This window comes from Quercus suber, unplaced genomic scaffold (assembly GCF_002906115.3).
Source record: "Quercus suber isolate HL8 unplaced genomic scaffold, Cork oak 2.0 scaffold_88, whole genome shotgun sequence".
NCBI lineage: Eukaryota > Viridiplantae > Streptophyta > Magnoliopsida > Fagales > Fagaceae > Quercus > Quercus suber.
In genome coordinates, this window is record NW_027069553.1 from 77954 (window position 1) to 96081 (window position 18128).

General features: G+C 33.2%; 1 protein-coding gene across 1 annotated transcript; it reads left to right on the plus strand.

Annotated features, from left to right (window-relative positions):
- Positions 1–1925: 1925 nt before the first annotated feature.
- LOC112035030 (primase homolog protein) lies at positions 1926–14860 on the plus strand. The gene is made up of 13 exons (XM_024067864.2): positions 1926–2311; positions 2446–2585; positions 2961–3016; positions 3114–3165; positions 3258–3362; positions 5780–5860; positions 6805–6885; positions 7905–7970; positions 8072–8188; positions 10763–10813; positions 10908–10993; positions 11530–11590; positions 14268–14860. Exons 1-13 carry the CDS (start codon positions 2134–2136, stop codon positions 14355–14357), a joined length of 1164 nt encoding a protein of 387 aa, XP_023923632.1. The 5' UTR covers positions 1926–2133; the 3' UTR covers positions 14358–14860.
- The last annotated feature ends 3268 nt before the right edge of the window (positions 14861–18128 follow it).

Below are 18128 nucleotides of genomic sequence, written 5' to 3' on the forward strand. Positions count from 1 at the left end.
GATTTGCATGAGATTTGAGCTATTTGAGAACAAAAGTAGTGAGGGTAACCATGTGATGCCCATGTGTCACTTCCTTATTTTTGTGCATGAGTGATTGGAATAATAACTTAGCAAAAAACAAAAGGGGTGGTGAGAATAATAATACCACGATACTTGCCCCCACAAGGAGAAATAAAAGAGAGGAAAAAAAAGGGCAATTCTCTTGTAGTTAACCTTCATTATTTAAAAAGTCACGAATTCCTCCTAATTATCAAAGTTGAAAAAAAAAAAAAAAAAAGTGGATAGTATTTTTACTAACACAATGGTCACAATTTTTTTTAAGATAATTTTAATTTATTGCATTCGAACTTGATAATATCTTCAAACTAAGATACCAATTGATTTTTGCAAAAGTGGAGATAAAAATGCAAATCTTTTATTCGACAATAATCACAATCTAAGTGTACCACACAAATGATCAAGTCATTCTCATTCTCAAAAAAAGCAATCAAGATAAATTTTGATGTGGCAATGAGACCTTTATAAGAAACTCTAGCTGTCTGTTGTTAAGGAAGAAGCTAGTCAGATAATGACAGATATCATTGATTCAGGTGATTCATTTGTCGGTCCGAAACTGTTGCTGCTCTGAACTTGATAATATCTTCAAACTAAGATACCAATTGATTTTTGCAAAAGTGGAGATAAAAATGCAAATCTTTTATTCGACAATAATCACAATCTAAGTGTACCACACAAATGATCAAGTCATTCTCATTCTCAAAAAAAGCAATCAAGATAAATTTTGATGTGGCAATGAGACCTTTATAAGAAACTCTAGCTGTCTGTTGTTAAGGAAGAAGCTAGTCAGATAATGACAGATATCATTGATTCAGGTGATTCATTTGTCGGTCCGAAACTGTTGCTGCTCTTCGGCAGTCAGATTCTTGAAGGCTGAAGGGGAAGGCCCAACATATTCTTCACCTTTTTTGACGTGTGAGCCATGTAGCAAAAGGCTAACTCTGTGGCCCATTGGTTGTCTTTAATATTTCTTGAGTGGAAGGCCCATCTCTTTTATCCCTAGCTCTGCTTTGAGTGCCCTTGTTGGACATAGAAGCATAAAGTTCGAGCTTTTAGGGTTTTTACGGTGCATAGTTAAAGGAAAATTTGATAAAGTTGTTCTAGTAATATTATTTTTATATTTTAAAAATACGTTTAGATGAAAAAGTGTATAAAAATATATTTAATGTTATTTAAAAATTGAAAACATGTGTTTAAATTCATATATCAAATGACCGCTAAAAATTATGTCACTTCAACATTTCATTAATTTAAGAAAAAAATAATTCTTTTAAAATAAAAAATAAAAAATAAAAACAATAAGAGCCACGTTAATTATAAATTGAATATATGCTACACCCAACTAAAATTAAACAAAAAAAAAACAAAAAACAAAATTTCGACTAAAATTCATTTCAACCTCAACAAAAATTTTAAGAACACAAAAAAAAAAAAAACCATCACGTTTACTCAACTGTGTGCAGGAGTTGGTTTGTGCAACAATAATTAAAAAAAAAAAGTTTAATTACAAACTATACCCCTAAAGTTTGGGTATTTAAATTTTACACTATAAAATTTCAAAATTTGAATTTTACCTTTTGAAATTTGAGGTATTTAGATTTTACACCCTGAAATTTTAAAATTTGAGAGTGTAAAATCTAAACACTCTTAAACTTTAATGGGTAAAATACAAATTTTGAAACTTCTATATATAAAATTCAAACACTCTCAAACTTTATGAATAAAATTCAAATTTTAAAATTTCAAAATATACATATTCAAACTTTAGGTAACATGTGCAATTTAACCATTAAAAAAAAAAAACCGAACCATGTAAATTGGGTTGGGTTTTTCGACCCGTTAATCTGAAAAAATCCCCCCCACCCGAGCGATGCTTACGCCTTTCTCTGTCTCTGTTGGTAAGAAAGAGATAAAAGAATGAAACACTCAGACTCACACTCACAGGGGCTTGCTCTCTTTCTTTCCCAGTATCTGTAGCAGTACCAAGCATAGTGTCTTACTGAACTCTGAACTCTGAACCCAACCCTTTAAGAGTTCAAGAAAATCCAAAAGCAAAAGCAAAAACGAAACTAAAACATGGCAGTCATTCACCACTGTCCTTGTCGTCCTCTCCTTCACACACTCTTCTCTTCCACCACCACCAGAACATTAGGCCGTGTTTGGCCTCGCTCCTTCTCTCATACTCAAACCACTCCACCACCGCCACCTTTTTCTTCTTCGTCTCTCCAACCAAACACCCCAACACGCATACTCTGTAATGTCAATGCCGTCCTTTCTTTACAAATTTATATAATGCATTTCTTTTTCCCGCGTTTTCTTTATAATTGAAATGACAATTTATTTATTTATTTGTAAAGTGATAATTTTGGGTTGTTCTGTTTGTTGAAGCTAATGTAGAGCAAATAGGAGTGGGAAGCAATGTTTTGGGTGCTAAAGTGAGTGTGTTAAAGCAGAAAATGGAGCTTCTTGGTATCAACTCTCATGACTTTCTTATTCCTGGACGTTTTCATCACTTTTTTTGCCCCAAGGTTTCTCCTCCTTTTTACTATTTTGTTAATCTATCATTGCATCTCTTAATCACAATATTTTTCCTTTTTTTTTTTTGGTTAAAATACTTTAGCTCATGAGCAATTTTAGTCTACAAGTTTAAAGTGATCGTTTTTAGACCTTATATAAACTTAAAGGGATTGCTTTTAGTCCCTATGGAGTGATGACACGTCATCCGAGGGACCAAAAGTGATGGTTTTAACTTCAGAGACTAAAACCGCTCATGGGCTAAACTTTAGGTACCCATAGAAAATTTAAGCTTTTTTTTTTTATTTTAGTAGATAAGTTTTCGCTTTCCAAAGTCTTATATATGGTCTTTCAAATTTGATATTCTAAAGCCTTTCATTTAAATGTAGTGCAAAGGAGGGCAGTCAATGATAAGGACCTTATCTCTTCATATCATCCAAGATGGGTAAGAAACTGCTTCTACTACTTTGCTGATTTGAATGCTTATATAGTAGTGGGTTGAGGAACTAGGCTATAATTGCTTCTGTCACTGAATGTTTTAGGGGTTTTGCTATGTGGAGGTGTTTCCACAATGAATGTCAATGGATAGGCCAGGTAAAAAAAAAAAAAAAGTGTTATCTGTGTACACATTTTTGTTTCTTATTCAAAATGAGAAAATCTCAGCCAATTTGGCTGTTTGGTTTTAGGTATTTGCAGATGACAGGGCAGCATATAATGGATTCGGCAAGAAAGTTGAGTCCTTTGGACAAATATCAGAGGAAAGTCTAGGATTAGAACCGCTAGGTTCCGAGGTACTTGGATTGTGATTTTTCATATATGCTTGAATCATAACAACTCTTTATTTTATTAAGTTACACATTACTTTGAATACGTGCTCATCAAGAATCATAGTAGAGGTCTTTACATTCAATGTCCTTAGAGATTTTTGGATAAGGGTGTAGTGCCATTGTGGCAACTAGGTTTACTGTTGAAGCACAAGGGGAATCAATCTTGGAAGTATTGGAGAATATTTTTCTCTATTTCTATCCATTGCATTATAACTGTTTTGACAGTAGGCTTACCAGTGATTTGTAATGTAGTTATTAAGAAAGCATATGATCATGTTGATTGAAAATGTCTAATATATCTGTTAGATAGATTGGGTTTTTGCAGAAAGATAGAGGATTTTTTATTTTTTTTGGGGGTAGAAATGCACTTCTTAAGTGTTGGCTAATGTTACCCCTCCCTTTAACAATCCTAGGGGTTGAGGGCCTTGAGGCAAGGGGATCTGTTATCTTCTTGTTGTTTATTCTTGTTATGGAGATTCTTAGTAGAAAGCTTACTTGAGTAATAGGGGGTGGCTTTTCATCTGCTTTTCAATTTAGGAATGGATCTAGAGGAACTCCAATGATTTCTCAATTTGTGTAGATGTAGAATACTTCTTCACAATGCAACTGCAGAACAACTCCTTAATTGCTAAAAGTGAACTTGAGCAAGAATGAGATTGTTCCTGTGGCAGTAGTTGATGGTGTTCTAGAGTTTGTGAGTATTTCTTGCTCTAGAGTATGTGTCTGCCTATAAACTATCTTACTAGAAAAATTGGAGTGTCACTGAACAAGGTGGAAGAAATTGTATTTTTCTAAGAGTGGTAGGCTTACTTTTATCAAAAGTACTTTATCTAGCTTGCCAACGTAGTTTTTATCACTCTTTACCATACACACTCATGTTGCAAATAGATTGGAGAAGGTATAGGGGGATTTTTCTTGGGGAATGTTAGGGTATGAAGTTGATTCCTGTGGATTAGAATAGAATTTGTTCCCCTAATGGGAGGTTAAGTGTGAAAATCATGTACTTTTAACCAAGGTTTGTTGTAAATAGTTGTGGCAATTGGTAGATGAGGGTAAACATCTTTGGAGAGAGTGGTGGCAATCCAGGAAGACATGGAGTTGGAACTACTACCACTTCTAGAGGAAGATATAAGATAGTTTCAAGGAAGGTGACATCAGGACTAACAAAATGATGACATAACTTATGGGAATAACACTTGTACACTTTTTGAGTAAGTGTACCCAACATAACTTATGGGAATAACACTTGTACACTTGTACCCAATAAAAAATCATTTAAGAGATCAAGATCTAGTTCATCACCTCTAGGGCCTAAGATATGAACTGATGGAGGAAGATCTCAAAAGCATAGACACTCCACAATCCCCATTGTGTTCGTGTCAGATATGTGTCCATATCGGATATACCGAGGACACTTCTACATGCATGTCCTTAGTATGTTGGGAAAATATTTTTCTTATTTGAAAATTTTCCTTTGATTTAAGATGTCTTTAAAGAAAAGTGAGTGATGGTTGAAGATGGACTTTTGGAATAATATCCTAGGTGCTGACAAAGTGAGTGATGGTTTGGTATGCTTCCAGTCACAATTCTAAAAGATGGATGGATACCATATTTTATAGTGAAAATTCTTCTCTCGTGAATGCACTGAATGTAGAAAGGATGAGAGCTGTAAACTTGTAGTTTGTAGATAGACAAACATTTTTCTCAAGTTGAGGGTTCCTTCATGCCATCAAGAACTGTTTTCATTATTTAGCCTGATGTTTTTCACATATTTTGTTAACATCACGGTATTGCGACATGACTATTTGACATCTTTAAACATGTACTATAGTCTTCAAACATTGCTTAGCTTCATCAAGACAAAATACAACTATTAGTCTATTGTATATCTGTACAAATAGAGGGGTAGGGGGGGGGGGGGGGGGGGGAGTTACACTATCTGGGTAGTTGTTACACTATCTCTGTAGACATGCTTTTTTTGCTAAACGTCTTTGTAGACATGCTTGAAAGAGAAAGAGTGCAGCTGTTGGCAAAGTTTTTGAGAAGCATCTCAATCTTCAATGCCAAGGATGCCTCTGTCATAACTATGATCAGTCATTACAATAACCTTAACAAGATTTTCTTTAGGCAATTAACTAGCATCTTTTGATGGCTTTAGGCTTTTGGTAGAGCATAATTCCATGACATAGCAATTAACTATAATCTTTTGGGAAATTGACATGGTCATGGGGGTTCATGTTTTAAAAGGGAGAGAGTATAATATAAAGTCTCTCTAATAACTTTCTACTATTTTTTCCATGATAAATTTCTAATCATTCCATTAATGTGCAACTGCTGAGGTTTATTTTATGTCATTAAATAGCTCTTGTTCTTTGTTTCAGCTGATTGCATATTTTGCAGATCGGATGATATCTGAAAAAACATTGCAAAGAAATGCTGTTATGCAATTATCTTCACAGAAGGTACCTTAATTGTATATATTAAAACTTACCATTTACCCTAAATGTATGATGATAGTCTAGGAACTATGTTACATTGGGATCTGAAGTTTGAAAGTCCAAGTTATATTTACCGGTGGCAAATTGGTGGATTACGGCAGGGCTGGATTGTTCATAATTGGATTAGGTCCCTCAGAATTCCTTCCAGAGATTCTATCTTTGTACCAATTTGGACTAAATTATCGACCTTATGAAACCCTTTCTTATTATCCATTTATCAAATTATGACCACTGGATTACATATTCATTTTGTTCTTAACATGCATGCCAAAGTTCATATTAATTGGATGTTACTTTCTTTTGTTTTTGTTTTTTTTATCAGTATTAATTGGATGTTACTTACTGTCCCATCCAAAACCTCATGTTTTGTTTATAATTTTAAAGTACACAAATACTCAAAATTTAAATGTGTTTTATAATTGAGATAGTTGATCTCTAATTATCTAAATAATTTTGCAAGCATAGACCATAGAGTAAGGAAATAAATTTAATATAATGTTGGATTAGTCGAAAAAACACATCCAATAGAAAAATTAAGTGGTGTAGCATTGATAAAAGTTATACACCAAACCTATATCTATGTATAAACATTTGTGTAGGCTACACACACATGTATATATACTAAATAATAAGCTTTTAGTGTTAGTTACATGAATTGGATTATTCAATACAGCAGGAAACCACTTTATTTATGTTCAAAAATGGAAAATTTCTTCCCTCTACCCCCTCTCTTTCTTCTACAGCAATATCATTTCATTATCAATGAATGATTCATCTTAAAAGCTGAAAGAGCTCTCTCTCTCTCTCTCTCTCTCTCTCTCTCTCTTATTTGCATTGCTTTAATTATTAAGCACTTAAACTGTGAGAAGTTGATAGTTTCTAACCACTACTGAAGTTTGAATATGCAGAATGTCATTGCTCTTACTTATAGACAAAATGGACTGCTTGTTGGTTGCAAGTACCGAACTACTGGGAAAAGATTTTGGCAGGTAGTGTGCTAACTGCTAAGACTTGGACTTTTATATTAAAATTGTGAAAGATAGCGATGAAATGCTAACATCTAAGTCCACTAATTGTTTTACTTTAAACAATTTTTTCTCAATCTGGAATCAATTGGAATGGAATGATGAATCTATATCTTCATCTCGTAATTATGAATTTCTAGTATCTTCTGCTAATCGTTAAATGCCTCTGGTGCATTGAAAAGGTTGCATATGCTCAAATTCCTCATGATTTGATCAGACATTTTAATTTAATGCCAAATGGATTCTTAAAGAGTTCATAATCCCATATGATGCTGCACAAAATTCTCAAAGAAATTTGTGGAAGAAAATAGAACAAAAACAAAAAACCTAGGAACCAGAACCTACAGTTGCTAGGAATTAGCATAAAACAGGGAAAATAAAATAAAACGTTAGAATCAACACCTAGGGTTGCTTGGAATTAACCCCAAGCTATTATAGAAAATTTCAACAGTAATTCTATTAATCAAGTAAGGTGTAACAATACTAAACTTTGAGGCCTTTAAATAAGCTTCCCAAGTTACATCAAGGGAAAAAAAGGAACTAACTTTCAAACCAAGTAAGAAAAGGAAATAAATTTTTAAATCAAGTAGGAAAGTAAATATTTTTAACTAATTATGTTAAAGAATATAAAAATTAAATCCTAAGAATGAAATAAGATCTAATAAATATCAATTAAGTCTAAGTGGGAGCAGGCCTCCATCATAAAATGTAGATTTAGTATTCCATTTGGTCAAGGAGATAATTTGCACATGTATGGAGCATAGTGCATTGCTATGATCAACATGAACATTTAGCATTTGTGTTGTTTATTCATTATATTTACTAATTTCTAAGCTTCTAACATTATTTTGACTTGGACGATGGACTCCTTCAAAGTAAATGTTCCATTTCTATTTCATGTGCCACTATGCACTTATTAATGAATTGAAATTTGGGTTCATTCTGAACTGAATTCTACTTTACTGTTTTTGTACTAATTACAGGAGAAGGGTACAGAGAAGATATTATACGGACTTGATGATATAAATGATGTGGCTGAAATCATCATTGTATTTCCTTTGATACCTCTTTGGGCTGCCATTCTACAGATTATATTCTTCGACACTCTCTCTCACTCATGGTTTTTCTTATTTTTTGATATTGGGTACAGGTTGAAGGTGAAATAGATAAGCTTTCACTAGAGGAAGCTGGCCTCCGCAATTGTGTAAGTGTTCCTAATGGTGCGCCAGCAAAGGTTTCCACTAAAGGATTATCATCTGTTCAAAAGGTTTGTGCTAATACAAAAGTTTTTTGGGGCCATTTAAAGTTTTTACCTTTGATATCAGGAAACTGTCTTTTTTCATTCCTTAATAATCTTATTATGTTCGTTTAATTTTTGTGTAATAGGTAGATGACTACCACCTAGAAAGTAATAGTTATATAAACTTAAAAACTGCAGAATGTAGTATAGTATATAAGACCTGAAACTGCTGGCGTGTTATAAGGAGAATCAAAATATCTCTAATCCATCATAGGTTAAAATTAGATGATGCTGAGTATCTAATGAAGTAAACAATCTGCAACAAGGAAATAACAATAAAAATATTCATATCAAATGTCCAGGAGAAAATGTTAAAACAAAAGATTTGTTAGGTTCGAAGGACTTTGGTATCATGTTTTTCAACAATGTTCACCTAGCATCCATAAGCATTAACTGTAGTTAGTTCTTACTCAGATAAATTACTAGGCTAGATATGGATTTAGTTCCTCATCATAAATGAATCAATTTCATCTTTAGCCATGCAAGAATTCAATTTTGCAAAATACAATTTGTTGTGCTGATAATAAAATGCTACAGACTAGTTAAGCTTGAACTTAGGCTCTTTTTCCCACCTGAATGATATGGAACTAGTGCATATCATCTGGAAAAATATCTTAATACTCATGTTTGTTACTTTTGGTCTATTATTAGGTATTTTTATTTCATGCTCTAGAATTTAATCATCTGGACTAGTAGAACTGAAACCCACCTGCACTAGCATCAATTGGAGTCCTTGTCATTATTGTATCCATAGTGATGCTTCTCCAGAATAAGAAAGTCACATACCACCACAATTTTGTTATCACAAATCAAAGTTATTAATTTCTAGCACTGGCCCTGCTCTCACTTTTAAACAAAGTTTTTAAAGAGCTTTGCATTCCCCTGTTCCTGTAAGCATCTTAATACTCATAAATTTTTTGCTGCCTTTTCTGGAGGCATCCATACCCTGGGCTCAACGGTGCTTGCTGTTAAGTTGTCATCAATCAAAGTACACTATACTGTAAGGACACTTAGAATTCTTATTAAAATACATGAAAATTTTGGCCAAGAGACAGATCTCTGACTGACATTTCCTAAAAAAAAAATAAAATAAAATAAAATAAAAGTGTTTTTAGAGACCAGAGAAATAGAGTTATCTGCATTTTTAACTTCTGTATTTGTTTAGGTAAATAGATTGTGTGAATATATAAATTTAAATTTTATCAAATACTTATTTAGCATCACAAAGGTTAAGGAAGACTAAGGGTCCATTTGGGAATAGCTTATTTAGCTGAAAGTGAAAACTTTTTACTGAAAGTGTAGAAAAAAAAAAGTTAAAAAAAAAGTTGAATAGTATAATAGGACCTATGAATAGTATAAAAAAAGTGCAGTAGGACTTATGAATAGTAGAAAAATAAGCTAAAATTGCAAATAAACTGAAAATTTCAGCCCATCCCAATCGAACACTAAAAATAAAAATAATAGAAGTAGTACGGTGTACATGTCAATTAAGAAAGTAATAGAGTGTATGACTTCGGATAAAATAGAATGGTGGAAAAGATTACATGTGGCCAACCCTGACTAGTCTGTTGGGGATCTATAGCCAATTCCAAAATTTTGGACTAAGGATGGTGGTTGTTGTTGTTTTTGTACTTATTTTGCATCACCAATTTTACAGTCTCCATGGAACTCAATTAGGGCAGAGAGTGTGCATTCTTCTCTTGGGTGTAGAACATAAATGAGAGAAGTTAGCTTTTCTTCTATCTTCAGAGCAGGCCCACCATTATCTTTTTGCACTATGAATCCACTTGGTCTTCATAGGAGGAATAATTTGTTGCTCTCCCAGATTACACATGGTCCAAAGGGGTGACTAGGAGCCTTTTATTTTTTATAGGTCATAGAAGTCAATCAAACTCATTGGTAATTTATCTTTATGACAACCAAGAAAATACAAAATGATCTGATTGTAAATCCAAGTTGCTTAGTTTTAGAGAGTTAAAGAGAGTATTGTGTTATATGGGTTGTACCCACTGTCACCATTAGAATATTCCTTATTATTACCACCTCTCCCATATAAGTGGAATGAATAGTCTGAGGGTTGAGATTCTTGATTTTCCAGCTCCTCATTTTCTATAAAATACCACTCTTTTTCTTTTTCTTTTTGAACACTCAGAACTTCTGTTTCTTTCAAATTGTGGTTGTCATTCACTTCTTCAAGGAATGCACATTGTCTAATTCCAGTTTTGCCCAATTTATTTTTTTTTTTCATACTTATGAGTCATGACATTTGTGACTTTCATCTTTAAATTACGTATCTGCTATCTAAGAAAATGCATGAAAAACTGCAGTGTAAAAGGTTTTTCTTGTTGGGAAATTGTAAATCTATGTTGTTTAGAAAAAAAATTTGGTTGAATTGCAGTTGACAGTCACTTGAGGTTGCCTTTCTTTCTTGAAATATTTATGACACTTATGTCTGTCATCTTAAAATTTTGCGTCTGAAATATATTTTCAATATATTAATTTATATTTTTTCTTTTTATTTGCATGCATATGCATGTGAAGTTTGATCTTCAATTTCAGTATCTCTGGAACTGCAAAGAGAACCTGGATAAGGTATTGTAAACGTTGTGCCTATCTTTTAAATGTGAAATTTGTTCAGTTGTGAAGCTTTCAAATTTTCTTACCTTTTTCTTTTCTCACCTGTTAGGTTTCTCGCATCATCTTGGCAACTGATGGTGACACACCAGGCAAAGCTTTGGCTGAAGAGCTAGCATGCCGCCTTGGAAAAGAGAGGCAAGAGAATTTGAATCAAATTTTTCTCTTTGAGATATTCTACAATCTGCTTGAGAACTTATTAATGCATGCGTTATGGTCTGTGTGTGGCTTGCAAATTCTACTTGCAATCTGATTGCTTGCAACTTCAAGTTGCAAATTAATGATTGCGATTTGCAACCAAATACTTAGTGGAATCTGCCTAACATTTATTAGAAGTTAGGGTGATCAGATCAGTTCACCATCTTGACTCCTGCTTTATAGTATAGAGGCTGGAAACTTGCTTGGGAAAGCTAAGTGTTACATGGTCAAAAGTACATAGCTACATATTATGATCTTGATGAGCTATTATATAAACTTTAATTTAGTGGGCCCATCTACTAATCGGTTTTAGATGGGTTGTCAACAATCTGAATTATGCCTAGTGTCTTGTTGTGAGGACTGTTGGACTCAAGACTTATAGACTATAGTGATTGCTTTATTTTTTTCCTAGAAAAGGAAGGTCGTTTAGATACACTTCCAAATTATGTGCCTATATCTTTTCGTTGTGGGTGCAGATGTTGGAAAGTACGTTGGCCAAAGAAAGATGACTCCTGCTATTTTAAAGACGCTAACGAGGTTTGGTACTTGTTTCCTTTTTTCCTGTAATTTTTATATATTGTTGGAGTTTCTTAAGTATTTCGAAATACAGGTAAGGTTGGGCATATCCGCACTAGAAATTTTGTTTAGGACAATGTTACTGATATCCAGCATTTGAACTTTTGTTCAGACCAATGTTACTGAAAATTGAGATGTCTAAGTTGAATAGTTATGATAGTTGTCAAAATTTAGACTAAAGAAAAGATGTTTCTCGAATGGATTTCAAGAAATGATTCTTTATGATGCAGGACAAACCAAAACAATGCAACAATAAAATTAAAGAATACAAAATAGGTAACTTAGGTGTTAGCATTTTAGGTTTCTTGGAGTCAACACCAAGGAAAAGAGGACTCTAGGAGTCAGCACCAGTCCATTTGGAGAATTTCAATAGAAGTTTTAATCATCAAAATAATCCATCTCCATAGGAGTATATTGTTGTTGTTGTTTTTTTTTTTTTTGGATAAGTAATAAAGATTTATTGATATTAAAAAAGAGACTTCCAAGTACACAGAGAGTATATAGGGGTGTACAAATCAAATACAAAAATTACATAAATCAAGTAAATCCAAAATTGAAGAAAAGGGTTGTTTTCTCCACATTGATAACCAGTCCAATAAGGTTCTAAAAAATAATAGCTTGAGATCAGGCATAGAATGCTCATTGTCTTCAAAGCAACTACTATTTCTTTCCTTCTAAATACACCACATCAAACAATGAGAAACAACGATCCATATATATCCATTATGATAGCGACCAAATCTCGCCAGCATGTAAGAAGCTCAACAACTGACATTGGCATAACCCAACAAATTCCAAATAAACCAAAAATCATATTCCATGGCTCCATAGCAACTGGACAATGAAGGAATAGATGGTCAATAGTTTCGCTATTACACTTGTACATATATAACACCAATCCAAAATGCATACCTTTCTTTTCCTTAAATTGTCAATTGTCAGTCATTTCCCGAAGGCAACAGTCCATACAAAGAAAGCCACTCTAGAATGAATCTTCTGCTTCCAAATGCTCTTCCAAAGGAAAAATTGCTCGCTATGGCCAGCTAGAAGATGGTAATACGCACTAATCATAAACCCCTTACTCTTATTAGGTAACCAACATCTCTTCTCCTCCCCAATCCCCCTTATAGGTGTGCCATAAATGGTATCCATGAAGCTCTAGAAAGTTTCCAATTCCCCATTATGCAGGTCCTTACAAAATGTATATTCCAATGAAGGACTCCATTGGTGTACCTCATTAGATCAGCCGCACTTGCCTTTGTTTCGACAAATCCTCTATATTTCAAGATAGCATTCTGCAAGAGAAAATGCTCCACAAGAAACCCTAATTCTAATTCTAATTCTTTTGTTTTGTTTTGTTTTTTCTTTTTCTTTTTTCTTTTATAAGTAAAGAAAAATATTTATTGAAAAAAAAAAGGATGCCTATCAATACACAAGCTATGTACTGAAGGACAACCTCAAACTACATTACAGCAATCAATAAAATTTTAAAAAGAGGAATAAGAATGGCATGGTAGAAGAACCATCCAATCAAACAGGGGACGCAATAAAAATTGATCTCTGTCGTGCTCTGTTCTAAATCTTCAAAAGCTCCCTTGTTATGCTCCTTCCAAATTATTCAAATAGGAAACAATGGCACAGCCTGCAAAAGGACACCCGGTCCACCTTTGACAAAGCCCCCACCCCAACACTCCAACAACTCAATCACCCTACTTGGCTGAACCATCACCGCAAACAGGTAGAAAACAAGAGAAGACAACCCTTAGCAAATTCACAATGTAGCAACAAATGGTCAAACCCTGCTCACTATTCTTACGCATGTAACGCCAATCAACCATGATAATTCTACAATAGCGAAAGTTGTACAATGTAAGAATCTTACCCAATGCATCAGTCCATGTGAAAAATGCTACCTTAGTCTGGACATGAGCCTTCCAAATACTATTTCCACAAAATCCTCCTAACCTTTAACCCACTACAACAACATGTAGGAAATATTTCCCAATTTAACCTACATATCATGGCCTTCAGGGATTGGGAAGCTTCCAATAGTTTTAAACAAGTATTGAGTAAGTGACTTGCAAGATTGCAACAGAAAGGGATCGCCTGTCTCAGGATGGATCTAGTGAGATACCATAGTAGTGTTATATGAATTTGTTCCCTCATGACTTGTAATGCATCTGGCGAGAAAGAATTCCAATGATCGCATTGAGCATCCATTGTCTTAAGTTAAAGCTTCTATTTCTAATATCACTTTTATGAGTGAATGGCTTCGTCTAGTTGTTTTTCCTTATCTGAGAATTTTTGGATTTTTAACTCTAGGGGATAATCTTACTTTTTTGTCTTTGTTGTCTCTCTTTTATTCTCCGAGGCTATTATTGTTGCACCCTCTTTTGCGTTGTGCCTTTAATAAACATTATAACTCCACAAAATATGTATGGTAAAATTTTGTTACAAAAGACTTTTCTTCCCCTCCTCTCCTGTGCACTAGAAGTTGGTTTGTTGCTTCACTTGAAAGAAATTTCATTCCAAGTAATTTTTTTATTTATTATTTTTCATTGCCTTTAAGGTTTTGTTTGGTCTATGTATAAAACCATACAAACCAGAAGTAATCAAGATGTTTACTTTGTGGCCATAGGTTCTCAAACATATGGGACCAGTTGCTCTGAAGAAGGTAATTGAAGATGCAGAATTATATCAGCCAAATATTGTAAACCAAGTAATGTAAAGTACATAGCTAATACAAGGTATTACAGATGGAAAACAGGCTTCTTCACTGTGCAAGTGTACGATAAGGCTGTAAAGTAAAAATAACATAGATTTTAAGTTGTGGTGCTGGGTGGAAGCAATGTTTAGTGTGTACAGATAACAATTCGATATTGGTTTTTCTGCATTTTACATGGATCAACTTGACACGTTGAAGAAAAGAGTATTAAGTGGCCAGCCATCTTTTCAGCCAATCATGAAAGGTTATCGATCACTGCTATGTTTAAATATGGAAGAAACAAACTTCCTTTACGGATTTGTACAGACAAGAGGAACTTTGTTTATTTACAGTGATTCATTTTTCTAATCTGAGTGTTGATTGAAATTAAGTCTAAACTCTGTAAGCAGGCTTAATTTTGCACTTATCTGCTCAGTAAGATACATATTGAAATTAAGTCTAAACTCTGTAAGCAGGCTTAATTCTGCACTTATCTGCTCAGTAAGATACATACACTATCTTGCATTCGCCCTATTCATAAAGTACGTTAGATTGTTAGGTGGAGTAGATTTCATGAAAGGTTCCATGAATTTCTATTCTTTGTACTGTCTTCGGAAATAGATGCTTTATTGTTATCCAAGTATCAATAGTTTCATACATGTTTAAAATTAAGTGGGGTTCCTTGGATTGTTCTTCCATCATAGAGTTCCTTTTTCTCTTAGTCAATCTCTCTTTTGGCTTTTTGTTGTTGCTGTTTTTCTTTTGTGTTCATCATCGTGAATGCCTTATATTTTTCTTTTTCCTTTTATGAATAATATTACTCTTATTACCTATCGAAAAAATTATTAATCAATTATTCTATAATTTTTGGTGGGATACACTAGTTCATATAATCTGCATTTCCCAAGTATGGAAAGTATCTGGAAAATTATAAACAAGCATTTAGCATGATAGTAGATAAGTCCTGAATTAATAGAAATTAATCTTAATGCGTGACCTTTGATGTCCCCATGAAAGGAACTAGAATGCCACTTTTACAGCGGGCTGAAATGTAAAGGCTGGTTGCCAAAGGTTTGGTGTGTGAGAGCAAAAGCTCCTGTACTATCCCCAACTTTGAACCTAAAAAAGATGGTTCATGGAGGATATATGTGAGTAGTAAATCCATTAATAAGATCACAATAAAGTACTAACTTTCAGTCCCTCATCCAAATGATATACTGAGGAGTTAGCTAGATAGAAGGTTGATCTCCAAAATGGACTTGAGTGGATACATCATATTAGAAAGAAGAGTGGCAATGTATGGAAGATCACATCCAAGACACCAAATGGGTGTAATGGTTAGTGATGCCATTAGGACCATCAAATGCACCAAGTATTTCATGTTGGGTAATATCTCTTATACACATCTTCTTGCACATTAAATACACAATTTTGTTTTTGAATTGAAATCATGTCTTGAAGTCACAATTTCAATTCAAAAATTAAGTTGTGTATTTTGTGTGTAATAAGGCAGCGTGTAATAGACACTGCCCATTCAAGGTACTCTTCTTTCGTTAACTCATTCATAGTTATATATCTTGATGATACAATAATATATTTGATCAATGGGTTCAAATTCCCTCCCATTTAAATCCTCCAATCCCCTTTAATTTCTAGTCAACGTAAGACACATGGCATTTATTTAATTTTATGTAGTTTACATGACTTTAAAATAAAAAATAAAAAAAATTAAAGACCATTGGAATTTTTTAAATGTTAAGTGAATTACATCTGGATTAAAATTAGAGGAAATTGGTAGATTTAAATGGGGGGATCCTAACCGTCAAACTAAGGGAGTACCTGATTCATTTGCACCAAGTTAGAGGTACTTCACGTAGAGATGCTCATATGTAAATTTGAAGTACTCTTTTATGTGTTGGCATATGGATTGCAAATGGATCCTACGATAAGAATAAGCGAACTATCAGGAGTTGGCTTTGTTGTGTTGGCATATGGATTGCGCGTAATTGGACCCTAAGAATGTGTGAGCTATCTGCAGCAGTGGTGAATGCCATAATCCATGGCGGGTGTTTGTTGTTTGCATGGGTTAACCTTATTCTGTAGAAGATTTAGATAGAGAAATTTAGATTTAACGTGAGTTCTAATCAGGACAAAATGCTTATACTTTCTCTAGAAATGTCGGCATCACTTCTAGCATCCAAGACCAACCATGGACTGTGCACTCTTTAAACACTTAACTACTTCTTTGGACGTTTGTAGTTCTCATTGAAACTAATCCCAAGATACTAGTTGGAGATTTCCAACTACTATGTCAACCTTTTAGGATTGTGCTAGATGTAATTCAACTCTCTCTCTCTCTCTCTCTCTCTCTCTCTCTCTCTCTGTTTTTTATTTAATCTTAGTTGTTGTGGATGCTATAATAAATCCTAGATAAAATTTCTCCAACTAACTTATAGTATGATGATTTGAATAACTATTTACATGTACTTTTAATTGTATAATCAATCTAATAGTTAAGTACTATTAAGTGAAGTTTTAAATTTTATATTAAAAAATTGGGATGGCACCTGAATTGTCATAAATGAAGTCTAAATTAGATTGGTTAAAGATTTGTCTTTAATCTTATATCTAGCTAAGGCTCTTATAATATCTGCCTTAATGCTCTCATTTGTGAATGTCAAGTCTATGGACTATGGTGGCCAGTCTTTAGTGAACTACCTTGGAAGGAACTATTAGCTAAAAGAGGTGGATTGATGAGCAATTGATTTTTTTTTTCTTTGGTTAAATTTCATTTTTATCCTCAATCCTTCATTTTTGTTTTAAAATTAATTATCCTTATACTTTAAAATATTCATGGAGTCCATACATTTTTAAAACTATTTCAAAAGGGTCCTTATCCTCATTTGATAGATAAAAATTGTTAATATGGTAAATGAAATTTATAGTAAGTTATAGGATCCATAACATCAAAGGTGACCTTAGTTTCATGAATTTCATATATATATATATATATATATGCTGTGTTAGCATTTTTCATCAATTATATAATAATTTGGACTTTTCAAAAATATTTTAAATTATAAGAATGATTTTGAAACAAATAGTAAAGGTTAAAAACCAAATATGCAATTTAATTTTTTTAATCTTATACATTAATCGACCATGATTGATTCCTCTATTTCACTGTGATGCAGATAATGTTTATTTTCTAAAATTGTTAATGTCTACTTTCTATTTCATGTAATAGAAAGTAGAGAATTTGTTAATTGGAAAATAAAAAGAATTCAAACTAAAGAATTTGTTAATTGGATTACCTACATGAATGTCCTAGATCTGAAATAGATATGTTTCTCCTTGTTTAAAATAATGTAATTTGCTTGCCGCTTCTTGTTAATAACTATAAAATTCTAACTAAACCACTTAGAGGTAAGTTTTAATTTTAATTTTTACTTCTTCTTTTCTTAAGTTTGGACGAGATATGGACTTTGAAACCTCGGCTCGCAAAAACTGAGTAACACACTAACACTACTAACACAAGTATGTTAACGTTATTTACACACACTAAATAATTAATTAATACTTAGAGAAAACCAATAGATACATATTAATTACGAGATCTCCACTTGAATATTTAATTTTTACACGCTGGTTGGCCATCAAGGAAAGGGAAAAACAAATCCCCCATTAATAGAAGAGAGCTTGTCCTACAAAAAGAAAAGCTAAAGGATTATATTCACAGTTTCACTTTCACACTTATATATTATGAAAGAGCAACCCTCTTCAAGATTTTCCTTG